Source organism: Cydia fagiglandana, chromosome 4, assembly GCF_963556715.1.
Source record: "Cydia fagiglandana chromosome 4, ilCydFagi1.1, whole genome shotgun sequence".
Taxonomy (NCBI): domain Eukaryota; kingdom Metazoa; phylum Arthropoda; class Insecta; order Lepidoptera; family Tortricidae; genus Cydia; species Cydia fagiglandana.
The window spans coordinates 17,113,777-17,141,363 of record NC_085935.1 but is presented as its reverse complement, the minus strand read 5'-3'; the positions used below and the strand labels follow the sequence as shown (position 1 = coordinate 17,141,363).

Sequence of the window (27,587 nt, the reverse complement as noted above, 5' to 3'; positions counted from 1 at the left end):
TAATTACACAAACGGGTCTACCGCCATATAATTTCATTATGGGACGTCACTCTTTCCGTGACCACAGCGGTGTAACTCAGATGAAACGTCGGAATTTAAGGTAAAAACAATGGAATTATATCGCGGGTACCCGTTTGTGTAATTAAACATATGTATTCATTGATTTTATAAGGTGTGTAAAGCCTAAAGATCTTCGAATGTGACAGCTGAAGTAGATGGTGGCTCTGTACGTCACGCGGTAACTTTCGGTGTCAAAGTTAACATTTGACCAAAAATAATAGGGAGCGTGCATGAACTGTAGGGGCAGCATAGGGGTCCCCTGCATGCTTATTGGCGAGAAGAGTAAATGTCAAGTTTAAACTTCCAATGTAGCTCATAAGATGGTAGAACCTACAATGTACAAGAAAATGTACGTGGACTATATATCAGTGGCGGTGCATCCATAAAAGCCGATTCCCACCGGCTTGCCTGTTTTTGGACGTTTGAGCAGAGTTGTAAAGGAAATATGTAAGCCAAATTAGCCCCGGCTTGCCTATGGATATGTTTGACGCGCCGACACTGCCATACATATATAGAGGGCAGCACTTGCTCTGGCGTGAAGTGTCAGTGTACAATTTATGTTTCCGATTCAGGCCCCAAGATGGCAGACCCTCCAACATGCACGACCTCTATAGGGCCTATTAGGCTCTACATTTCTTCCACTGTTAATAACTTTGGCGTTGGTGGATATTAGTTTTAATCTGTTCATTCAAAAGTGACATCGCATTATGTAGGGCCAGGCAGACATGCCATACAATTGCCTGTACCTATACATATTTTACTTCGGCGCTATACGTAGACTAGCTAACACATGATCGACCGGCTGGGGTCATCATTTCGTGCGACAGTGTCGGCCGTAGTAAGCCGTCAATGTATTTTCCACGTTGCGGAAACAATTGCTGGCCGCTCGCCAAGTTATCTGAGACGTACAAACAATCCAGCCGTTGTGTAATGTCTAACGGACACAAATACTTTCATATATCAACAATATTTATCCCTTAAACAACGTGTGTGTAAATCTGTCAACGTGACTTTTAACACGTGTTTGTTTTATTTATAGTACATTACTACAGAGGCCGGGACAAAGGGGGTTGCCGGCCGAAGACATATAGACGGCCGAGCGAAGCGAGGTCGGATAGGTCTGAGCGCGGGCAACCCCATTTCCCGCCGAGGTATGTATAGTGCTTTTCTCAAACATGCAATGAAATAAATAAAATAAAAAATCCACGAAACCCAAGTTTTATTTATAGAAAAAACTAAAAGTAAACTACACCCAAAATATAACCAACACGTACCTATATCATTATCACGCGTATGTTTTAGACGAGTCGTGTATATTTACTACCCGTATATTTTCATGTATCTTTGATTTTTTTGCTTGTATCCGTCTGACTGTCGTTTTCGTCACATAAGTTTACATAGTCTTTCATATTGATATCATGTTTCACATACATCGTTGCTTTATGCATGGAGTAAATAAGTATAATTTCCACAGTGTTGACGAATTTGTAGTTACATTCATTTAAAATATGCCACAAAACTGTTTCTAATAAACTGTAAGCCATTTTTCTTAGTTTATCAAATAATAAAATTGCCATAAGCAACCATATACATACTTCGTCTTTGACTTGGCGGCACAGGCAGCAAGTTATTTAAAATCAATTCTGCTTACGCTGCCAATTCCAACACCTACGATTACAATTAATTTCATTATTTCGTCGGAACTCATATTAAAGTAAAAAAATCAACAACGCACCATAAATCCAATAAAACAGAATGAAAATTTTTCAACTTTACCTCCATAACAATTTAAAAAAAATAACTACGCGTGTTTGAGTAGACCTTTTTACCGCTAACGTTTAGATGAAATATTTTAAATGTTTTTATTTGTGTAGTTAAATTTATAATTTAAAATTATAAAATTTGGTTAATAATGTATTATTTATTAAGTTCATGTTGATTTTATACAAATAAAACTGCAAATTATAGCAAACATTGTTTTTTGTTTTTTTTTTATAGGCGTAGTGGCAGTGTCATTACGAACCATAAAACCAATACTGCCTCTAGTTTTTTTTATGGATAAATGCCACGATGCTGTGTCATAAATATCTGTGAAATGAAAATTAAAAAAGAGGACTTTGCCGGCCTAGGCCTGCAAGTTTTGTATGAAATTCCATTAAATACCTTTTGTCCTAGCCGCACCTGAAACGTCATACTTCGCAGCCTATTATAAGGAACATAACATCAATATTTCATTGCATGTTTGAGAAAAAAGTATTTAGCATTTGGACGACCGAGTTCTGCTTAAACAGGAACAACATGTTTTATATACCAAGGTTACTAACGTCCTACACCGAGTCCTACACCGTCTTTAGGGTTCTGGGCTATAGCCGCGAAAATCGAAGTTCACAAATTGCGGGCATTTTTCTGTCGCTCTAATTACGCCTTCATTGGAGTAAAAGAGAAAGATCCCCGCAATTTGTGAATTTCGGTTTTCGCGGTAGCCCCTCTGGATTTCGTTATCATAACCATCTGTCAGAAATAGGATAGGTAGAGTCTGTGCGGAAAGAGAAGAGGCTTGAAATTTATGGGGCCCAATACATACCACGAATCTTCTATCAAACTGAAGGACGCCTTTTCAAAGAGGAAGAGGGCACGGCAGCGTCACAAAGGGATCTCGAAATGATAGGCGACAAATGCTAGACCGGAAAAAAGTTAAGGTGAGGTGTGTGATTTCGACTTTGATGGAATTGCCTAACCTAACCTAACTATTCAATCCAGCTGTCGTAACTCAATTCAATATACATACCTACATATGATATAAAATAAAAAATAAAACCTAAACTATTTAAATAATATTAACAATCAGTTTTATGTTGATATAAATGGTTAACAAGAAGCAGTAAATTTAAATTGAAAATATAAATATTGCAAAAGCTTCTGGAACCGTAAAAGTCGTAAAGCCGGACATAAAAATAACTCGAAATTTATTCTCGTTTATTCACCTTTGGTTTTGTAAGTCGGTACGGCGAATAGACAGATGATGGTAAGAACGGGCATCTCCGGAACGGGACTTTTTTAAATCCAAATTGAATGATAATGACCTCATTAGATAAGAATGAAGATTCATCGAAAATTTATTGCATAATTAAGGTTCACAATTTGAGGAGGATTGCTTTCATTGGACTCTTAATGGGCACAAATACTTTTTTTGATGTTAACTACTTATTAGGATTTCAATAACTTTATTGAAAACATACTTATTTAGGTAGATGTAGAACAATCGAGTCAACCTAAAATTTAATTTCATGTCTGATATTAGCGTCGCTGGTGTCTGACAGATGTCAACATACATATTTAACTGTGGGCCGTATTTACAAAATCGGCAATTAACAAAGATCCAGCATTTTTGGTGCAGCGGAGTGGTGTTAACGGAATTGGTGTAAAGAATTTCAACCCTAATGATTAATTAGCGTTAATTACGTTAATATTAACTTTAATTCACCATTTCAGTTGAAATTATCTATACCAACTCCGTTAACACACTCCGCTGCACCAAAAATGCTGGAAAATGTACGATGTCTGGTAATTAAAGTATGGACATTGACATTATCGTATTAGTGAATGATTGTTTTTATCAACAACCCACCAGTAGGTACAATGTTTAGGTGATCTTGATGGTGGAGGACTCTAGCTATATTTTGATACTCAACATTAACACAATCGTTAAGTGGAAACATTTAAAAGTTAAAATTACGGTTTACTAACGAATGGGCCAAAATCATTTCCCAAAGTATCACATCCCAAACTATGTTTCCCAAATTATCATTTCCCAAAAAAATGTTTGGCAAAACAACTTATCGCAAAATTTCAGTTAGCAATAGTCTTTTTTGGCAAGTTATTGTTTAGCAAATAATTACTTGGACAAGTTTCATTTTACCAAATATTATTTAGTCAAATGTATCATTAAGCATAACTTACATGTCCCAAAATATTGCATGGCATACAATTTACATACCAATAAAGTGGAGGCTGCAGAATTTTATTTGTCTAGTATTTAACTGATCATTACATATACATAGTAAAATGTAACGTCAAAAAAAAAACATTCTTACTGCTAAAAATATGTAGTAAATGATCACTAAAATTAAAACTCCATTTTAATGTAAAAAGACAACCAAATTTGTTACATCTTGCTATTCTATTAAGGCAAATAACACAAAAGTAATCATTATAACCCAAAATTAGTAAAAAACCACCAATATTTAAACCACATTTTAGTTTAAAATGTCAAGCAAATTTTTTACATCTCGTTATTCTATTAAATTAATTATTCCACTTCGATGACCTTTTTCTAGTACACAGTATTTCGTTTCTGTAAGGATCGCAGTTCTAACCTAACCTAACCCACTTTTCTAATAGCATTTCGATTCTGTGAGGGTCACAGTTCTAACCTAACCTAACCCACTTTTCTGATAGCGGTACCGTTTTGTGAGGATCGCAGTTCAAACCTAACCCAACCCACCCAAATTACGTAGAATTTAACGTACCTATATTAACATAACAAAAAGTACAAATTTAAATAGAGATGCCTATTTGTCAAATTTGCGAAGTGACAATTTTGACCAAACATCTTTTTGGAATATAATATTAGACAATAAAAAACGTTTGCTAAATAAGTTTTTGTCCTAATAACATTTGACAAAGTAAAATTATGCCAAATGATAATTTGACCAAATAAATTATATGCGAAGTGTAACTTTGCTAAAGGTTCCTTTGGGAAATGAAACTATTGCGATAAGTTTGTTGGGAAGTGAAATTTGGCGAAATGTATTTGGCCGAAACGAAAGTACACCTAAAATTACATTAAAACAATAGAGCTTATCACGCCAAATGGTTTTATATTTTATTTATTTAATAAAATACAAGATATTCTTAAAGCTAGGCATAGCCCCGCAAAACTCATCAGTGAGTTTGACTGCGGGGTCATCAGTCTCTAGTTATTAACTTAATAACATATAAAATTGTGTGTACTTAAAGTTTAAATTATTACAATATATTATGGTAGTGTTTTTTTAACATAGTTTTAAATTTAGGCTTATTATTTTCACGTCTTATGGCTTCAGGCAAACTATTGAGTAAGTATGGAATTCTTTTCCTTATAACACCTCTACAAATCATTTTCGCTATACCGAGAAACATTATATAAGTACTACAGTCTACGACGTAGTAGGTAAGTAAATAACGAAAGAAACTTGTAGTAATGTAATTGTCTCCGTATGGATGATGGGTTGATGGGACATTATAAAAAAAATCGTTTTATTTCTAAATCTTATAAATAATAATCCTGACTGAGATTTATTGTACATAGAGTTATTTATTGCTAGTCTGATTACGAGATTGCGATTTCTTCTCTTCCGACAGAAATTTAATTTTTAGTATGAATGAAAGTTAATGTAACGTCTTAGAAATCCCGAAGCCAACAAGGACACATGACTCTAATAATAAGATTTTAGATGACGTTTACATTATCTCACGACACGGGGGTCTAAATGCAGACTATTAACTTTTATTATATACTTAACTACTTGCATCTTCAACTACGCTACCCGCACATATAAAATTTTGTGTATCGGACTATTTGTCTGTCTCTGTCTGGATTTCAATCACGCATACTGTTATGACAGCGGATATAAAGAAACGAAATAATTTTGGCGGAATGCGCGCGGCCGGGAACGAGCCTACGCAACCGGTCAGAGAAAAGTAGGTAAAGATCTCGTCAGATAACACAAATATAGGTATAGGTCCTTGGATAAATAGCCACCACAGGACTAAATCAACTGCTTCGGGGTTAAGCAAAGATAGCCAAATCGTACGAAGTTTGAAAACATATAAATATTAGATAGGCACTTTATTGCCACCTTTTAAGACTTCTAAGCGATGTACCTACCTATCGCGAAATGTATCTATGTTTAAATCACTCGGGATAAAAATTAAGCAACAAAGGTAGAGCTCATTACGATAAAAGCCACAAAATCGTTTCATTTATTTAGTACCACAGCTTTACTGGTTACTGCCAATAGAAACTAGTTTGCCCATAAAATTTGTCGGAAAATTCAGTGGTAAACTGTAAAAAAGCGAGAGGCCGAAAGGGCCCTCAGGCGCCCTCGACTCGCTTTATGGGCGTTTCACGAGGCTCGAGCGGCGCTGCTTGCGGAGACTTCTGGTAAACACGCCTTGTCTTTGTCTCTGATTTACATCTCGAGAGTTATTTGAGTTTCAAGGTGTTGGAAAGAATATTATCAGTTCACGCCTATTCGTAAATTACCTAGGTCCTACTTGTCAAGTTAATCTTGAGGATACTAATTGTTATAATAATTTGCGAAAAGATTCATTACACTTTACAGGGTATTACAGCGATTGCAAATATCTTTCAGAAGTTTTCATCTCTCTCTATATTAATTCACATATGGCCTTTTAACTAGGTAGGTACCATTACCAATATTAGACTTCTGGTACCTAAATACGCCTTATACGATTTGATCGTATAGGTAAATTAAAGCAAACATGAGATCAAATTGCTCTCCATGACTCGGAATTAGGTACAACTTGAAACTTGTAGTGCGTCCTCAGCTGCGTTATTTGAGTTTCAAGTTGTTGTAGGGAGGCCGCTCAGCAAATAGACGTAAATCACTTATGAAATTAATTACATATATAGTCTACTCACGGTATGAAATCTCACATCATACCATATAATAAACATTATTCAAATTGGCTTGGGTTACGAGTATATTGGCTTGGGTTAATAGTTGTAATCTTCCGGATTTTAACCCACTTTAAAAGACCTGCCGTTGATCTTTAAAAGATTACCTCGCCTCAGTAAGTCAGGCATCAGACCTAGGCTCTTTTGCTCCCTTTAGCTTGCACTCGGCTATCTATTCTAGACGTTTAAGCTGGGATTAATAGCGCGCGCGAGCAGCGCCGGATTATGAGATCGACTTCAGACTTGCAGCTGAAGAGCATATTGAACAGATATATGTACATACCTAACCCGTACCTAGATTTCTCGTCGATATTAGATATAGTAGTGTCTATATACCATAGTACAGTTTCGCATCTTCACCTCTAGCCATGTAGGTATAGTAATATGTCATCTAGCTAGGGAAAACGGAAAGCCAGCCACACCGATAATGATCGCCTATATGATGGCAGTACCTTAGGTAGATATACTTGTAAGTATATGGATATTGTAGAAGAACGGTATCGTGTTGTGCGGTTTGCTACAATTACTGATACCATTAGCACGATTAACGATGACTCACGCTAGAACGGTCCGGGTTCGTGCCGAGGCGTTAGACAGTTAGACACTTCTTTTTGTATGATGAGAGATCGATAATCTTATATTAAGAAAACCTTTAACAAAAGAAAATCGATTAAAAAAATATAAAATAAAATATTATATCCATTTAATGTCTAGTGCAACTAATATGCTTGAAGTCGGTGCCAAGCCTGGACCCGGACCGTTATGTTATAGCACTTATAGCGTGAGTACTCCTTTATTCTTTCCAGAGCAAGTCTAAGCATTCAAAGCAATCAGCTCGCCGATTAACTACCTACGTTTTATTGTAATTCGCAGGTATGTTATGAGTTATGACGTTTGCGCTGGACAAACTAACGCCTTGGAATGGTTATCTCTTCCTCAATCACCCTATTACATCAATGAACAGTTTGGGAGTCGCTTGTTAGATTGCCCAATGTCCCGCCTTAGATATCGCGATGCCATTGACATTTCCGTCGTTTGGGAGATTGCATGGAGAGTTACATTTGGAATTCCATGCAATCAAATGAGATGAATATATGTACTATAAATAGAACCCTTTCTTGAACTGGACTGATACTATTATAAGTATATGTAGGTGTAAATAGACCCTATATATAATAAAATAAATAGAAGGAAATCAGGAAATAGATTATAGTTACGCAGCTAAATTAAAATAATGAGACCGCTATATATGTTTCTCGAACGAGACTACATATTTGGTTACGAACTGACCGGTTTTTTTCGGAAAGAACTCTCTTCTTGAGGAGTAGAATAGGCTCGTAAGTTAAATTTCACCTGTGATATTTCCGACATGATTGTAAAATGGTTATGGAATAAACTATCTTATCTTAATAATTTAACTTTACATAGATATGTAACTAAAGTTTTCTACCGTTTGATTTCAATCATTTTCAAAGTTCAGTTACCTGTCTTCTATTATAAAACAAAAGCCGGGATCAACAGACAAAAGCGTTGAATTATGATTTTCCTACTCGTCGACTATAATTCTTGAATTAAGATTTCTTATACCAAACTCACAGACCAACCCCTATAGGCCGAGCTTATAGGACGACTCGCGGTCACCGCACGTATGGTGTATAGGTCAAATATAAGATTGCTCGCGCGCCACTCCGATCAGTTGCGCCCAAGATTACGACCTGTTAGCAGTGTGCACGAATCTCAGAAAATAAATCGTAAACTATTGAATTCATTGGGAAATCATGGGATATTGCAGCATAAAATGGTGTGGCAAGTCATCTAAGACTTCTACTTACAAAACAGATGGAATAACATCCCACTGGAAAGTAAAATTCATTATTTCATTGAATAATGTTTCTTGTCCGCGGGGTTCATTTTATACTGGTCACTAAGCAGAGGCGCAGTAGTCCGTCCCTTTTCGTCAACTTGAAAATGCAATGTGCTATCCCTTTGCCTTTCGACTAGTAATGTGACGATGATGGTTTCGTCAGTTGCGGAAACTTCGTGCTTCGTCATGCCGTATTGTACCATTTTAGACATAATATCTAGGTAATATGTTTTTAGAATCCTCTAGGCCAGTGGAGCCGCATGTTATAAGATGGACCTGATGATGAAAGACGTGCGAGGGAACTCGGTGTTAGTTTGTAATAGACATATGTTGTATGGGTTTTTTAGAATCCTCTAGGTGAGCAGTTAGGTCTCACGTCACGAGATTGACCTGATGATGAACTTCAAAGAAGTGCGAGGGAACTCGGTGTTGGTTTGTAATAGACATATGTTGTATGGGTTTTTTAGAATCCTCTAGGTGAGCAGTTAGGTCTCATGTCACGAGATTGACCTGATGATGAACTTCAAAGAAGTGCGAGGGAACTCGGTGTTGATTTGTGATAGACATATGTTGTATGGGTTTTTTAGAATCCTCTAGGTGAGCAGTTAGGTCTCACGTCACGAGATTGACCTGATGATGAACTTCAAAGAAGTGCGAGGGAACTCGGTGTTGGTTTGTAATAGACATATGTTGTATGGGTTTTTTAGAATCCTCTAGGTAAGCAGTTAGGTCTCATGTCACGAGATTGACCTGATGATGAACTTCAAAGAAGTGCGAGGGAACTCGGTGTTGGTTTGTGATAGACATATGTTGTATGGGTTTTTTAGAATCCTCTAGGTGAGCAGTTAGGTCTCATGTCACGAGATGGACCTGGTGATGAACTTCAAAGAAGTGCGAGAGAACTCGGAGTTGACTTGTAATAGGCATATGTTATTGGTCCATTTGAATATGTTTTCAATACAATCTTCTACCTTAATAAAAGGGACAAAAAAAAAATTATGATATTTTGGCGACAGTTTTTTTCTCGTATCGAAAGAGATTGCGATTCTGAGTGGAAATAATATAAAATTTCTAAACTTTAAAATTCAAGTTCTGGGTACTTTAAACAGAAATGCCCTAATATGTTAAGTAAAATTTTCAGGTACATTGTTAAATTACTTAATGAAATATTAAATTATTCAATAAGTTTTAAGTAAGTTTACTCTAAGTATACTAAATTGGTAACAATTTTACCACAATAAATTTCGGTATCACTAGTAGCAGTACCCACTAGCTCTAATGAACATGTCCCATCCCTACGTTTACACGTATCAGCGCGCCATGTTTGAAACGACCAATCGCAACGCCGTGAGCACCCCTCCCGCACCTCACAGTTTGGTGATTTGCGTCGGGAACAAAATGGCCAATATTAGGTTTCTAGAGGCGGTGTTCTGTGACCAAACTTCAATTGGGTATTTTTAATGTATGGGCTCCCAGCTCAACTATAATATTCATTACGATACAGTTTAGTCAACTATAATGAAATTGACCAATCACAGCTCTCCGCGATCAACAGGACGAAACAAAACCAAAGCTCAAATTAATTGGTGTACTTTCGTTTCGGCCAAATACATTTCGCCAAATTTCACTTCCCAACAAACTTATCGCAATAGTTTCATTTCCCAAAGGAACCTTTAGCAAAGTTACACTTCGCATATAATTTATTTGGTCAAATTATCATTTGGCATGATTTTACTTTGTCAAATGTTATTAGGACAAAAACTTATTTAGCAAACGTTTTTTATTGTCTAATATTATATTCCAAAAAGATGTTTGGTCAAAATTGTCACTTCGCAAATTTGACAAATAGGCATCTCTATTTAAAGTACTTTTTGTTATGTTATAATAGGTACGTTAAATTCTACGTAATTTGGGTGGGTTGGGTTAGGTTTGAACTGCGATCCTCACAAAACGAAACCGCTATCAGAAAAGTGGGTTAGGTTAGGTTAGAACTGTCACCCTCACAGAATCGAAATGCTATTAGAAAAGTGGGTTAGGTTAGGTTAGAACTGCGGTCCTTACAGAAACGAAATTCTATGTACTAAAAAAAGGTCATCGAAGTGGATTAATTAATTTAATAGAATAACGAGATGTAAAAAAATTGCATGACATTTTAAACTAAAATGTGGTTTGAATATTGGTGGTTATTTACTATTTTTGGGTTACAATGATTACTTTGGTGTTATTTGCTTTAATAGTATAGCAAGATGTAACAAATTTGGTTGTCATTTTACATTAAAATGGAGTTTTAATTTTAGTGATCATTTACTACATATTTTTGGCAGTAAGAATGTTTTTTTTTGACGTTACATTTTACTATGTATATGTAATGATCAGTTAAATACTAGACAAATAAAATTCTGCAGCCTCCACTTTATTGGTATGTAAATTGTATGCCATGCAATATTTTGGGACATGTATGTAAGTTATGCTAAATAATATTTGGTAAAATGAAACTTGTCCAAGTAATTATTTGCTAAACAATAACTTGCCAAAAAAGACTATTGCTAACTGAAAATTTGCGATAAGTTGTTTTGCCAAACATTTGGGAAATGATAATTTGGGAAACATAGTTTGGGATGTGATACTTTGGGAAACGATTTTGGCCCATTCGTTAGTAAACCAAATTAATTATTTATTTTAGGTTGTATAGTAGAAACAATTGGTTCATAAGTCAGAAACGCGCATGTGACACCCTTAAAATAGCAACATCCATAGACTACGAAAACCACTTAGTGTTGCTTGTAGTCTCCATAGGCTACGGTGGCCAAAATCGAGAAAACAACTGTCTAAAAATTTAATTTAGCGTGGAGCAAGTACCAGGACCTCATGAGTTACGAGAAGGTGTCGTTGACCACCCCGCCGTGGGGCGCGGGGCGCGGTGGCCGGGGCGCGTACCAGTATGAAGATTGAAGGTATCGCGGCTGCTTGCGTATCTTAGCTGTGTATGGTTTGATTGTGTGTGTGGTTTGGTTTGTTTGTATGTTTCTACTAGTTTAAAGTATTATTTTTGTTGGCTCGTAGAAAAAGTATTGTATACAATAGTGATATAATCAAGCTTTTCAATCTCGTACCTGACTTAGGCAACTCAGCAAGCTTCGTTGCCTAAACACGGTACTCGACTGAAAAGCTCTCTATTATATCACGATTGTATAATAGTACATTACTACAGAGGCCGGGACAAAAGGGGTTGCCGGCCGAAGACATATAGACGGCCGAGCGAAGCGAGGCCGGATAGGTCTGAGCGCGGGCAACCCCATTTCCCAACGAGGTATGTATAGTGCTTTTCTCAAACATGCAATGAAATAAATAAAATAAAAAATCCACGAAACCCAAGTTTTATTTATAGAAAAAACTAAAAGTAAACTATACCCAAAATATAACTAAACACGTACCTATATCTTTATCACGCGTATGTTTTACACGAGTCGTGTATTTTTACTACCCGTATATTTTCATGTATCTTTGATTTTTTCGCCTTGTATCCGTCTGACTGTCGTTTTCGTCACATAAGTTTACATAGTCTTTCATGTTGATATCATGTTTCACATACATCGTTGCTTTATGCATGGAGAAAATAAGTATAATTTCCACAGTGTTCACGATTTTGTAGTTACTTTCATTTCTTTAAAATATGCCACAAAACTGTTTCTAATAAACTGTAAGCCATTTTTCTTAGATTCTAAAATAATAAAATTGCCATAAGCAACCATATAGATACTTCGTCTTTGACTTGGCGGCAGACGCAGCAAGTTATTTAAAATCAATTCTGGTTACGCTGCCAATTCCAACTCATACGATTACAATTAAAATTAATTTCATTATTTTGTCGGGACTCATATTAAAGTAAAAAAAATCAACAACGCACCATAAATCCAATAAAACAGAAATACAGAATGAAAATTTTTCAACTTTGCCTCCATAACAATTTAAAAAAATAACTACGCGTGTTTGAGTAGACCCTTTTAACGTTTAGATGAAATATTTTAAATGTATTTATTTGTGTAGTTAAATTTATAATTTAAAATTACAGAATTTGGTTAATAATGTATTATTTATTAAGTTCATGTTGATTTTATACAAATAAAACTGCAAATTGTAGCAAACATTGTTTTTTGTTTTTTTTTTATAGGCGTAGTGGCAGAGTGTCATTTTACGAACCATAAAGCAAATACTGCCTCTAGATTTTTTTAATGGCTGAATGCCACGATGCTGTGTCACAAATATCTGTGAAATGGAAATTAAAAAAGAGGACTTTGCCGGCCTAGGCCTGCAAGATTTGTATGAAATTCCATTAAATACCTCTTGTCCTAGCCGAACCTGAAACGTCATACTTCGCAGCCTATTATAAGGAACATAACATCAATATTTCATTGCATGTTTGAGAAAAATACTATTATAAGTCATCACTCAATGCGGTCGGTTATTTGTTTAGCTCCTAGCCGTAACCTGTGTAGGCAAATAAATTATGATCTAAGTACGAATAATAGAAAATAAGAAATGTTTTAAATAAAAGAATTTCAAGAGAAACAGAATCCGTGTGGTGGAAACGGGAAGACTCGCCGGGAATGCGATCGGCAGCCGCGCACCCGAGGTTCCGGCGCAACACCAGCCTATATCCGGGAAATATGCTATATCAAAAACGGTTACATTCCGCTAGCTACCCACACGTACATTCGCCAGTACATGATGCTCGAGGCTCGCTCCAGCTAACACTTTTAAAATAACCTAGCAATTCCGAAAAATGTTATCGTATAATTGTTTCCGGCTGTTGTTTGGCGGGTTTTGCGATAAAATAATTAATCACGCAATATAAAAGGCCAGAGTTATATATTTAGTATCTACCTACATGAATAAGGGGCTAAAAGTTATATTGGTGCAGTGCTAATGTTACCTAATGACGTTATGATAGCAACTTGAAAGATCTATTTTTTATTACTAGTTAATACCTTCGCAAGTAAGTAGTTAGAGTCCGGTCAAGCTAACTCGGCACCGGCAGCGATTACGGTCCGGTAAAATTAAGTAAATTCTGTTGAATTAATAGACAGTTTCGCGATACATGCTGATGCAAATGCTAAAAATATTTAAATAGGTACCTATTCCTTTATGTTTATGCGCCACGGTATAAAACTGCTCGACCCTAGTCAGCAGTAATGCCACATAAACCAAATCGTATGCAATCCATTACCCTCAATACCGTAATATGTAAATTTGACGAATAGATTGCCACACGGGCAGAGGGAGATTCCGCAAGACGTGCATCGAGTGTGTCGCCTAGCCATTGTCCACCCGAGCGCACACTATAATGGTCTATTAATAATGGTCGGACCATTCATGGACATGGAGGACGTGGTCACCGCTCCATTTAACATATAGCTAATAGTTTACTCGCATGTGGACCAAATGCGTTCATGGAATACTTATATCTGCGCACCATATTTTTTATTTCAATTTACTTCACGTTACGTACCTACAAAGATACTTATACATATAGAATTTATTTAATAGAGGTACTTAAAAAGGCTAAAAAGTAATGTGAATTATTACATACGTACATATACATATAATCACGCCTATTTCCCGGAGGGGTAGGCAGAGACCACGGATGTCCACTTGTTACGATCCCGACATACCTCTTTCGCTTCCTTCACTTTCATAACATTCCTCACACACGCTCGCCGGTTTAGAGTGCTCTTGACCTGCCATTTCTTCAGAATTTTCCCGATCTGATCAGAGAAAGTCCACCGAGGTCTACCCCTCCCAATTTCCCGCTTCTACTTCTCCCTTATGTTACCGACAGTCTCTTTGTTAGCCTTTTTCACTATTTCTTTGAATTATTATGTAATATTATGTAGGTATGTATGTATGACAACAAAAGATAATAAAAGAATGTGACAGACACCGAAGAGAAAGAAACTTTACTCCCATGTTTAGGTACTTAGGTACGATTCAGTTTTCCTAAGTGCGAGTTCAAAAATGTACGCTCTTCTTTATTCCAATGTCTTCGTCTGATGTATCTCATTATTAATAAAATATGCAGAGTAGAGCTCATCGTATAATCCTCTATTGTAACAAACAGGATTAGGTATATGTATACCTTAAGGTCCAAAAATATTGCGGCCAAGGCCCAGTCGCCCACAGGTCGTACAACTGTAGGAGCGGCGGAAACGTAAATAAAACCTACACACGTAACCTGTGGGGTTACGAATCTGTTCCCGTGTTTATGGGTAGATACGACGTTAAACACAAATGTCGCCTTATCACAACGAACTAAGGTTCATAATATAAACATAACTTTAACGTCTACCATCGTACGACCGCACCTTTTGTCCATACCTCAAACGGTACGCGTTATGCATACACTACTGCCGATTAAATATGACACTTGAGGTGGTTGAGTGCGCTTGTTTCCATACAAACGTATCACATAACAGGCATAACACACTGCCTACGTACGAGTAGAATAGAGCATTTATTAGAAGAGGATCATTTATTGCATGTCATAACCCAGTTATAAAGGTGCTATACAATATTGGGTAGACGTATACAACAGTTAACTTAAAACTAATAACATTTACAATTTAGATTACACATTATAAGATCATTTTTAATCATATTTTTCGTTAGAGTAAAGGATTTTCTTAGTTTTTCAGAGAATTCGGAAAGTGATGAAAATGTGTTTAATGAGGAAAAAGCCAATTCTTGTTTGTTTATGGTTGTTTCTTCTATTTTCTATTAGGTAGGTAGATAGGTAGTTATAGTCATATATTAATACAGTAAAACAATACAGGTATTGTGTTTGAATAGAATAAAAATATTGGTGAATAAAGTGATATGTTTTCTGACAAATTTGCTCGTTTCAAAGACATGTACATCGAGGCAAGGGTGAGGATCTGGTGCTTTTAATCTTAGACCTTCCTATATACATAGAATATGTTTACCTGACATGAGATCAGGGTATGAAAGCTAAAAATGGGTTATCACTTAGCAAATAGGTGTAGGTAGTTTTCAGATTTTTGTCATAACCCTGAACCAAATGTCGCGTAAGGTAACCTCCTACTCGTAGGTACATACCTAGTTGTAGGCAAGAGCTAAAACATTTGAGATGTGCCACAGAATCAAAAGTCGTAGGTACATTCAAACACAGGTAACCTAGGTACAGTCGCCATCATATATATCGGAGCGGCCAAGGTGCTCACAAATATCTGAGCAAGCCTCTATTGTCAGGGCGTTAGAGTGCGTGTTCAGACAATGTGAACACCTTGGCCGCTCCGATATATCTGATGGCGACTGTACAAACCACACCCGTAACTGTACATCGGTGTACCTTATTACAAAAGGTGTACATCAGTTAACAGTGTGGGCGATAATAGAGTTGATTTTGGAAATTGCCCTTTTTAGAAATCTGTTTTAAAAATGACGCACATTTGTTGGTAGAAGTTAAATATAATGTAAGTAAGTTAAATTGATATATTTGTCTTATATTTATTCACCTAATTACCTATCTAACCTATCCAGTAAAAAGAAAACAACTGACTATAACGTATTCGGGATTCACGTGCCATTTAGTTTGAGTATATTTATACTCCCTGTCTAAGATCACCCACAACCAGACTCTCAACTCAACTCTAAGACCAGACACAACTTAGTCGTAATTTTTGTGGTAAATGTCAACTTAAGTAATCTCCGTCCGTGCGAGGTTTCGACGTACAGACAGACGTGGGACGCTGGATAAGGATTTCGCTTTATACAGGGCGGAAAGATAAGTCGGGCCCTGGAGGGAAACTACCTTAAATCCTTAAGCTGGCTCATTTTTCTTAAAGGAGACATTCCAACTGCATTCAAAGTATTTTTCTTTTTTTCAAAAATCTTGCCTAAAAAATCTTGAGTACTAAATATTAGATTTTATGGATACTTTGTACGACAGATGAGTGTAAGACCTAATGTTTCTTGGAGAAATGTTATCATTAACATTAACTGTATCGACTAGAAGAATAAAATTGCGAGCTTTTATTTTTTGGAATTTTTAGTCGGTTCGAGTCCCGGGCGAGGCAAGCGAGCCTTAGAAAATTTTTGAATGCAGTTTTGTTTCTTTTTAAAAACAAAGGAATGTCTCCTTTAAGTAAAACGAGCCAGCTTAAGGATTTAAGGTAGTTTTCCTCCAGGGCCCGACATATCTTTCCACACTGTATAGGTACGGGGTACGGGTCTCCAAGTATAATCAATCTTGTAATGGAGCTACGAAGTTTCTTTCTTGCAGGCATGCCGACGCTGTACCTATACACAGTACTTGCATTGGCTGATAAGCAAAATAAAAATAAAATTGATTTTCAAGACCAAAGTGATCCCATAAGTGCTCCGTAATAATCGTAAATTTACGATAAAATAAAATATCTACGAGTGCTCGAAATTCCATGAATTTCATTAACACCATTTTACTATTGGTCCATCATCTAAGGTATTTCCAATTTTCGATACCAACGATGGCACTGATGAGGTCCGGACTTTCACTCGCGTAACCAGAAATACACGTTTTATAGCTGTGCGATACAGGGAAACTAATATTCTATTACAAGTTCTCGGTCAGTGGCACTATCGTAAGCATGATGTTTAAATTTATACTAACCTATGTCGAATTTTCAAGAATAGGTAAGCAAGGCTACGACTATGGATGGATAAATGTTGGTCTGTCAACTGTTGATATCAGCTCATTTTAGATCCTAGTCTCGATTTAGCAACTGCTAACTGATTCCGTAATCCTCGTATATTTGCCTCCCCAATAATAAGTTAATATAACAGGTACTTACCTCGGGTACAACAAGTTTCTCTGTCATTCAGCTCTGCTACGGACCGGCTCCAGGTTAGCACATAATAAAACTTAACGACGACCAATGAGTAAAAAAATAAACTGCCTATTAAAACACGTTAATTTTCATAACCTTTCTACTGTGACACTTTTAGCGTTTTATTTATTATCAAGAATGCGACATTTTAATTATTAAATTAACGTATATTAATCTCACGCAAACTTGTTATTAATTTACTTCCGATATTGACATGACAAGTTGAAACAATCCATGTGTGATTACGCACCTTCGTTTTCTAATTAATTGATAGTAAATATTTGCCCAAATACCTACCGATATCGCGACAAATTTGACCGCAATATTGGTCAAATTTTAAACAGTAACAGGTAGCCGTGCAAGGAGGCAAGGAATGGTTTTAAAATTCATTTAGAAAAGCTGCGGTTTGATGATTTTTCTTACACAAATTTTACGGTTCATTCGGTTTTTGGAAAGTGGAGTGTTTGCGCGCGCCCCTGGAATCGACCGGGCGTCCCGACGCACCACTGAGCGGACTCGCGAGGCTCCCGGCCCGGCGCGGCGCGCGCATGCGCCGCCCGGCCCGCGCTCCGCCGCCCGAGCCACGGCCCCTCCATCTCCGCCAAGCCAAACACTCTGGCCGTTCCTAACCTACCGCACCCAGTAATGTATACACTTCACATTTATTTATCGTTCGTCTCTCGCTGTATGATAACGATCACAGTACCGAGTCAGTGACAGCACAAGGATCAAAAAATGACGTCACAAGTCCGCTCACAAGTTCTGCGACGCCGGGACGACTGCTCGTATACTCCGTCTTATTTCATTAACGGCAATGAGACAGCCATAAACCAGCAAATAAAACTGATCTCAGATCTCAGAAGTCGACAGCGAGAGTTATCTCGGTTCCCGTTTTCCCCTACTACTTTCCTTCTGAACTGACAAGTAGATACCTACAACAAGTCGCAATTTATTAAATCATCTTGAACATAACACGAGTAAATTGGTGCTTACTGTGATGCGAATGCGAGTCGAAAGGTTCGGCTTTGAATTTGTTTCGGCGCTGAATATTCTACGTTATTTGCGGGATGCGGGAATTTCTGGACCCTATTACTCGCGCTATAAATAAAAAACACGGTCTGGTTATCGATATAAATTTACATAGTCACGTTTTATGGAATAAACATATGATCGAAACACAATAAATATTCACGAGAGTATTATGAGACAAATTCGGTGATACAAGTTAGACGGCCAGCGTAAAAACTGCTGGCGTAAGTTTGATAAACCAGCTTAGCGTCCGGGTCCGTAATAGGGAACGTAAACTACCAGTTTTTAGTTGTATAAAAAACCGGTTATTAACCAAAATAAAAACCGGTTTACATTACCTAGTCCGGAACATAATATTACATAGGCAAACTAGCAAAAGTGTAGGTATATGCATTAATTGAATTACCGTAAAATTTAAACAAACAATTAGAACATCACAAACAAGTTCTTATAACGATATTTAATAAATTCTATGAACAATTCAACATTATCTATTCAAACTCAACTACAACTGCACCAATACGCTTAACATTATTTACCTGTTACGAGACAGATCGACGTAACCCCTGCTTGCGCATGATTACACAAACACATTCAGTATTGTTTAACCAGTTAACAAAACTGAGCATGCGGTAAGGCGATCTGTCTTCTAATTTGACTCGTCTTACATTGTAGGTACATAGGGTACATCGCCAATTATTAGCCAGTTTTCAATTACTGGCCACCTATACTAAAATGAATTCTGTGTATAGGTGAATAGAACTCATTTTTGTAAGAGGCGGCCAGTTATTGAACGAGTGGGTTGTGGATAAATTTCAGTTACTGGCCATTTTCCTTATACTGAAAATGAGTTTTATTTATCTGTAAATAGAATTCATTTTTGGAATAGATGGCCAGTAATTGAAAACTGGCTAATAATTGGATTTTCGTACCTTATATACTAAAATGAACTTTGTTCACCTATAAATAGAAATCAAATTAAGTGGCCAGTAATTGGGGGGTGGCTAGTAATTGGCGATGTACCCTACTAGCTATCTACAACTAACGAAATCTATCACTCTATATTTCAAGGAAGACTGAACTAAGAGGGCATTTAGTTTCTTCTTTCTTGCAAGCGTTGCGCTAGCATTTTTGATAATGATGATTGGATAGATATATTGGAAAATGAATATTTAGTATAAAGGTTATAATCTTAATACAAATATGAACGTGATCGCTGGCACAGTGGCATAATGGCATAAAGGGGTTACATATTTATGTCGCTACAAGCACACTATGCGTTCTGTGAAGGCGCCGATGATGAACATGTCGGTGGAGAGGGCGGCGCGCATGACCTGCGGCGCCACGTCGTCCCGCACGCGCAGCGTGAACTCGCGCCGCGCGGGCGCCGGCAGGCTGCCGCCCACGGCGTTGAGGATCCGGCTCCTGCCCGCGGAGTCGAGCGGCCGGTCCTCTTCGCTATCACCGAGCACGCTGCGGACACAGACAGACCGACACGCTTCCCTTTCCGCATCATAAAGTTCCCGCGCAGCTATCTCGAAGGACCGCCTCTGATCGACCCCGCCCACTGCCGCGCTGACCGCGGTGACCCCCTCCGCCTGGGCTTTGACGGCACCCGCTCGCAAAATTGCCGGTAAAAGAAGTTCCGCGGCGCCGCTGACGGTTCGGGAGCGCAGGAAGTGAAGAACCTGCTCCGCCTCGCGAGTTTCGTCGAAGAGACGACGCTGGCGCGCGGCGGGGACCGGTCGCGCGACGTCCCAGGCTTCCACCCAGGGGTTGCCGGGCAGCAGCATGCGGTCGCCGAGCGCGCCGCCGCCATCTGGCCGCCAGTCGCGCGGCGAGTACCAGTGCACGAAGTCGCAGAGTTCGGCGCCGGGGTTGGCCGCCTTGAAGGCCTCCATGTCGGAGAGCAGCGAGGCGCTCATCATGCGCGCCCGCAGCTCGGAGGCGCGCGCGTCGTCGCCGAGCCGCACCATCAGCTCAGCATCTTCCTCCAGCTGGTCTTCTGTCTTCGGAGCCGGGTCCTACATTGAAACGCCTTTTTATCACATCCGTTTTGAATACTAGACATAGTCCGGGAGCCGGCTGCATGAAACAAACCTCATCAAAAAATAGAATATACCTACCCTGTAGAGGTACCTGACATTTAGTAGATTCCAACGCACTTGGTCGGCCTAGGCTTAACCTGGCAGATTTTGTACAAATGGCAAAAACGTTGGACAAAAATTCATCAAAAAAAACCTCATCGAAAAATAGAATGAAACTTGTATGGTAGGATACCTGACCTTGAGGACAGTAAAAAAAAAGTGGTCGGCCTCACCTTAGCCTGGCAGTTTTTGCAGTCCGACCAGATTTATTGGGTCACGTGAGAGCTACAATTTACCTCATCGAAAAATAGAATGAAACAAACGGATTATAATAGCTAAAATAAGCCTGTTGACGTATGTCTTGGTCGGCCTCACCTTAACCTGGCAGTTTTTGCAGTCCGACCAGATTTATAAAAAAATCATCAAAAAATTTTTATCGATAAATCGTATGAAACTTGTATGGTACGATAGCTGCCTTTGAGGACAGTAAAAAAAAAGTGGTCGGCCAAATCCTGTGTTGGCAGGTTCCTGTGTCCGACCAATTTTGTGGTACCACGTAAGAGCTACAATTTACCTCATCGAAAAATAGAATGAAACAAACGGATTATAATAGCTAAAATAAGCCTGTTGACGTATGTCTTGGTCGGCCTCACCTTAACCTGGCAGTTTTTGCAGTCCGACCAAATTTATGAAAAAAGCCGGCTGCATGAAACAAACCTCATCAAAAAATAGAATATACCTACCCTGTAGAGGTACCTGACATTTAGTAGATTCCAACGCACTTGGTCGGCCTAGGCTTAACCTGGCAGATTTTGTACAAATGGCAAAAACGTTGGACAAAAATTCATCAAAAAAAACCTCATCGAAAAATAGAATGAAACTTGTATGGTAGGATACCTGACCTTGAGGACAGTAAAAAAAAAGTGGTCGGCCTCACCTTAGCCTGGCAGTTTTTGCAGTCCGACCAGATTTATTGGGTCACGTGAGAGCTACAATTTACCTCATCGAAAAATAGAATGAAACAAACGGATTATAATAGCTAAAATAAGCCTGTTGACGTATGTCTTGGTCGGCCTCACCTTAACCTGGCAGTTTTTGCAGTCCGACCAAATTTATGAAAAAATCATCAAAAAATTTATATCGAAAAATCGTATGAAACTTGTATGGTACGATAGCTGCCTTTGAGGACAGTAAAAAAAAATGGTCGGCCAAATCCTGTGTTGGCAGGTTCCTGTCTCCGACCAATTTTGTGGTACCACGTGAGAGTTATAATTTACCACATCGAAAAATAGAATGAAACAAACGGATTATAATAGCTAAAATAACCCTGTTGACGTATGGCTTGTTACGGGCGGCTTTCATAAATTCAATGTGGCAGTGTGCGGCAGAATCCACTTGCATCAAATTTGATGCAACACATTGTGGCTGGACATTAAGAGATGAAATGTATAAGATCAAATGGTTTGAAGGACACATAACGCCTTTGCGAGTCGAAGAAATAACAATAAGATAATCACTTAATATATGTGAGGTTATCTTGTGTATTTTTATTTATTTATATTTATTGAGAAGTTCAACAGCGTTTACATTAAATAATATACAAAAAACATGAGAACTTATAGCATAGCCAATAACAGAACTTCCTGTAATTTATACATAATAAAAAATCATCTGTGGGTAGACTTGTAACTTGTGCTGTACAAGAATCGTAAATATAACTTAATTTGTAAGTCTTTAAGGTACAAGGAAAAAGAGAAAAAAATAATAATAACTGTAAACTGGAAAAAAAATCCTAAAATAGTAGGTATAGCTCTAATTTTGCGTAAACAATAAATAAAAAGTAGTAAAATAAAAATACATACAGTACCTACATAAACGAGCGAATCTATTAGTTTGTATGCATTTATTGGAATTTATGTGTTCGTGTGTGTGTGTGTGTGTGTGTGTGTGTGTGTGTGTGTGTGTGTGTGTGTGTGTGTGTGTGTGTGTGTGTGTGTGTGTGTGTGGGTGGGTGGGTGTATGTGTGTAAGTGGGTGTGATAGTGCGTGACTACCAGGAAAGTTGCTTTGCAATTTGTGATTTGAAAACACGTCCGGAGGAGAAGAAAGGGTCAATGTTTTGGAACGATTTATTATAGGTACGTGCGATTCTACTCAGAATTTAATAGAATAGAATTTTGGCCATAATTGGTACGATGACAGGGAATATGGAATAGTGTGGTGTGACGAGTTCGGCGCGTGGGAGCGCGGAGCCCTAACTGTGACAGCAATCCAACGCAGTCTAGATGCCCGTTGAGAACATCGTGGAGGAACATTTTACCATTTATTTAAATTTTGGAAGGATCACGTGCAGTTTTTCCTCTTATATTACAAGTGTTCGATTGAAAACTAAGCTTTGGTGTATACCTGGATCACCTGCACGTACAAGAAGGCGTTTCATATACGCCCGCCCATCAGATAGGTACACAAAGTCATGATGCGTATGGAATACAGCATGTGTGGTCCTATTCTAGCTGTCACGTGGTATCACAAATTTGGTCGGACTGCAAAAACTGCCAGGCTACGGTGAGGCCGACCAAGCCATACGTCAACAGGTTTATTTTAGGTATTATAATCCGTTTGTTTCATTCTATTTTTCGATGAGGCAAATTGTAGCTCTCACGTGGTACCACAAAATTGGTCGGACACAGGAACCTGCCAACACAGGATTTGGCCAACCACTTTTTTATTACTGTCCTCAAAGGCAGCTATCGTACCATACAAGTTTCACACGATTTTTCGATAAAAATTTTTTGATGATTTTTTTATAAATTTGGCCGGACTGCAAAAACTGCCAGGTTAAGGTGAGGCCGACCAAGACATACGTCAACAGGCTTATTTAAGCTATTATAATCCGTTTGTTTCATTCTATTTTTCGATGAGGTAAATTGTAGCTCTCACGTGGTACCACAAAATTGGTCGGACACAGGAACCTGCAAACACAGGATTTGGCCGACCACTTTTTTTTTACTGTCCTCAAAGGCAGCTATCGTACCATACAAGTTTCATACGATTTTTCGATAAAAAAATTTTGATGATTTTTTCATAAATTTGGTCGGACTGCAAAAACTGCCAGGTTAAGGTGAGGCCGACCAAGACATACGTCAACAGGCTTATTTTAGCTATTATAATCCGTTTGTTTCATTCTATTTTTCGATGAGGTAAATTGTAGCTCTCACGTGGTACCACAAAATTGGTCGGACAGAGGAACCTGCCAACACAGGATTTGGCCGACCACTTTTTTTTTACTGTCCTCAAAGGCAGCTATCTTACCATACAAGTTTCATACGATTTTTCGATAAAATTTTTTTGATGTTTTTTTTATAAATTTGGTCGGACTGCAAAAACTGCCAGGTTAAGGTGAGGCCGACCAAGACATACGTCAACAGGCTTATTTTAGCTATTATAATCCGTTTGTTTCATTCTATTTTTCGATGAGGTAAATTGTAGCTCTTACGTGGTACCACAAAATTGGTCGGACACAGGAACCTGCCAACACAGGATTTGGCCGACCACTTTTTTTTTACTGTTCTCAAAGGCAGCTATCGTACCATACAAGTTTCATAAGATTTTTCGATAAAAAAATTTTGATGATTTTTTTATAAATCTGGTCGGACTGCAAAAACTGCCAGGTTAAGGTGAGGCCGACCAAGACATACGTCGACAGGCTTATTTTAGCTATTATAATCCGTTTGTTTCATTCTATTTTTCGATGAGGTAAATTGTAGCTCTCACGTGACCCAATAAATCTGGTCGGACTGCAAAAACTGCCAGGCTAAGGTGAGGCCGACCACTTTTTTTTTACTGTCCTCAAGGTCAGGTATCCTACCATACAAGTTTCATTCTATTTTTCGATGAGGTTTTTTTTGATGAATTTTTGTCCAACGTTTTTGCCATTTGTACAAAATCTGCCAGGTTAAGCCTAGGCCGACCAAGTGCGTTGGAATCTACTAAATGTCAGGTACCTCTACAGGGTAGGTATATTCTATTTTTTGATGAGGTTTGTTTCATGCAGCCGGCTCCCGGACTAACACGTAATAAAGCCAACAGCGGCTACATGCGCATCATTAATCATTATCAATATTATCATATAACAGTAAGTAGGTACATTACGACACTCGTGTTTTCTTATTTTAGCTTTGTATTGCATTATTAAAAAAAAAATAGTTAATAAAATATGTTTGGCGACGCCAATATTTGACATTTGCATCTATCGCACTAGTATGGCTTCATGGCTTGTGACGGCAAAATCTTACACTTTTTTCGTCCGCAAACCGTCCGATAAGGAACTTCGTTCCAATAATTATTTTGACATAATTGCATTTTATTTAAAATACATACATAGGTATACCTAGCCCTTGATTACCCACATCGAGTGTAGTGACAGTGACCTTCCTTTTATGATTCAGACTTCGCCGCTTGGTATGAATGTTCTTTGCGCCAAACTAAGCTGATCAAATCCTCTAGTCAGCCCCTGGCTACTTCCCAAAATGGCACGGAAAATTAAAGCTCCGGCGATATCCGGGGGTTTGCCGCGTGGATAGGATACTAGAATATTAGCCTAGTTTTACTTAAGTAAAAATTGTGCCTAGCGGCGACGTCAGAATACAGACGACTGAAAAGTTCAATAACTTATTCAGCGGTACTGCCACTATATCCCACGCTTTTTTTTTTGTTAGTTTACCTACCTGAGTGCGAGGAATATAGAGGGGCGCTCCATTCTTAAGGGTAGCGTCCTCAAGGCGCTTTAGCCTGCCGACTGGACGGTCCCAAGGTAACTGGGAGTCGGCACCCTCGCCCTCCGAACAGTCGTAGAACTCGTCCTCAGAGGAGTTGCCGGGTGCCCCGCCTGACTCTTGCGAGCGCTGGATGCAGCAGTTCAACAACTGCAGCTTTTGATGAAGCAAACATGTTCTCGCGTTCGGACTACCCTCGGCAATTCTGTTAACAACAAAAATAAGAAATTTAATGTGTGTTACCTACCTAAATATCTATTACCTACACAAAAAAGCAAATTGCTAGTTAGGTATAAGATTTTTTACATGTGATCATTAAACAACAACTGTCACGTTCCACCAACGTCGTTTTAACTTTCACTTTGTAAGCAATTTGAGTAGACAAATGCACGACCTCGAAAAGAAAGCACCTAAATAAATCAAAAGAACACTCGGCGACTAACGCGAGCTGCGAAACATTTTCTCTTTCGTTTACCTATGCAAATTTCGCACATCGAGCGCCGCCTCGAGAGACCGCGGCAGATTGATTGTAATACTTTGCAAACGTATCGTATCGTGATCGCCGTTGCCATAATGTACACCTGACGCCGATTAAGCCAGCTGAAATTATGGTCGTGTTTAGTGTGCCACGACCCAGATTGGTCGGGAGCTAAGCGCGCGAACGCGCTCGGGACCGTTAGCTTATTGAATTACAAATGTTGACTGGGAGTGGTGAGGAGGCTGGTCGGCTAATGGTCGCGCGCAATCGGTCGGTGAACCGTTTGTTTACCGGAGCCGGCGCGGCCGCAGCGGTGTAGGTCAGGAGCTGGTGGGGGCCGGCGCCGGCGCACAGTCCGCCGCCGACTGCCGAGAGTGCATCTTGCAGACATGGCTCTGCTACCGCCGGCCTAGCCACCGCACCGGTTCCTGATCGCTAATCGAAAGTGACCTCTTTACCACTGTTGTGCCCCAACGATGACAAATTATCGGTGATTTTATTTAATTAAAAATTATAAAATTTTCTTACGTGACAGTGTTCGTCGAAAGTGGCCATTTTCAAAGGATTATCTGTTTACCCCGTGAGGATTATACGCGACATGGTAAGTTGGGCATACTAGTTTAAAGGACGATTCGCAGGTAAAATTTTAAGCCGGGGGTAAACTAGAGAAAATCTCTTTCCGTACATTGACCCACTTTCTGAACGTAAGCATCCGACACGGTTTGTTCGCGCGAAGCACTTCAAAGTTGTGTTATTATCAAATATGTACACGAAAGTGGGAGTACTCCGCTGCAAGGGCATAATTTCACATCCAGGTCTATAAAAATGTAATTTACATATGCATAAACATTTTCCTGGAGTCACCCAATTTAAAATTCGCATAACCAGCAGCAAGCTGCAGCGGCCAGCACCCGAATTTACAAGAGTGCACAGAATTCGTTTACATTGACAGTGTTTACTTTCTGCTCGACTGTTTGGCTGGCAAATACGGCGACCAAGAGAGGTCGCATTTCTGCAATTACGTACGTTGAATCCAGGCGGAAGCTGCATTCAAATCTAAAACATCTTGTTTATCTGGAATAGTATATAGGAAAAACTAATGAAATTCAACAAGTAGATATCTTTACGATAAATCTACTGTAAGAAGAACATAATATTATAGGCACAACAGTTTTTTTACATTATTTATTTAATAGAGTACAATTACATCGATACTAAAATCATGGAAACAGACATTTGGCCCAAAATCGACATTTTGATAAGCTAAATCTTTATTTATTTCATTTAATTCACACATACGTAAACATATGCGGTAGGCACACGCAAGGCTCGATTTATATTATTTTCCTGGATGTGCTAGCTTTCCGTTCGTGCACGCAGCGTACACCGGTTTATATTTTGGAAAAGTTTTTATTTTTAACTTTGTATATCTTAATGCACTGAAGCTATAATGATTATTGAGGTATCTACATATATCAATTCATTAGAATCTGTTGATGGTTTTAGTTTTTCGTATAATAAAATTAGGAGCGTAAAGTAATTTTTTCATTTTCATATTTATGTTAATCAACTTATCGTCTATTTTCTGATTTTTCTGTTTGATATCCTTCAACATTGAACCATGTTGAATTAATTTGTTAACCCTAAAGTGGAAGTTTTACGCAGCGATGC

The 27,587-nt window shown here is 38.4% G+C and overlaps 3 protein-coding genes across 4 annotated transcripts in view; 1 reads left to right on the top strand and 2 right to left on the bottom strand.

Moving 5' to 3' along the window:
* LOC134663955 (G-protein coupled receptor 179) overlaps nt 1–19,598 on the bottom strand; it is a 55,486-nt gene extending 35,888 nt beyond the window's left edge. For both annotated transcript variants that reach the window (XM_063520503.1, XM_063520504.1), the window contains exon 1: nt 17,513–19,598. The gene's annotated coding sequence lies outside the window, so the exon portion shown is untranslated. The remainder of the gene's footprint in view (nt 1–17,512) is intronic.
* Nucleotides 19,594–27,587, bottom strand: part of LOC134663954 (rab3 GTPase-activating protein catalytic subunit) — a 53,750-nt gene continuing 45,756 nt past the window's right edge. Inside the window, exons 3-4 of the mRNA XM_063520502.1 lie at nt 25,391–25,643; nt 19,594–20,601 (exon numbers count right to left, since the gene is read on the bottom strand). Coding sequence (XP_063376572.1) covers nt 19,840–20,601; nt 25,391–25,643 — 1,015 coding nt within the window. The 3' untranslated portion in view covers nt 19,594–19,839. The remainder of the gene's footprint in view (nt 20,602–25,390; nt 25,644–27,587) is intronic.
* Nucleotides 25,707–27,587, top strand: part of LOC134663953 (vasorin) — a 44,722-nt gene continuing 42,841 nt past the window's right edge. The window contains exon 1 of the mRNA XM_063520501.1: nt 25,707–26,517. Coding sequence (XP_063376571.1) covers nt 26,515–26,517 — 3 coding nt within the window. The 5' untranslated portion in view covers nt 25,707–26,514. The remainder of the gene's footprint in view (nt 26,518–27,587) is intronic.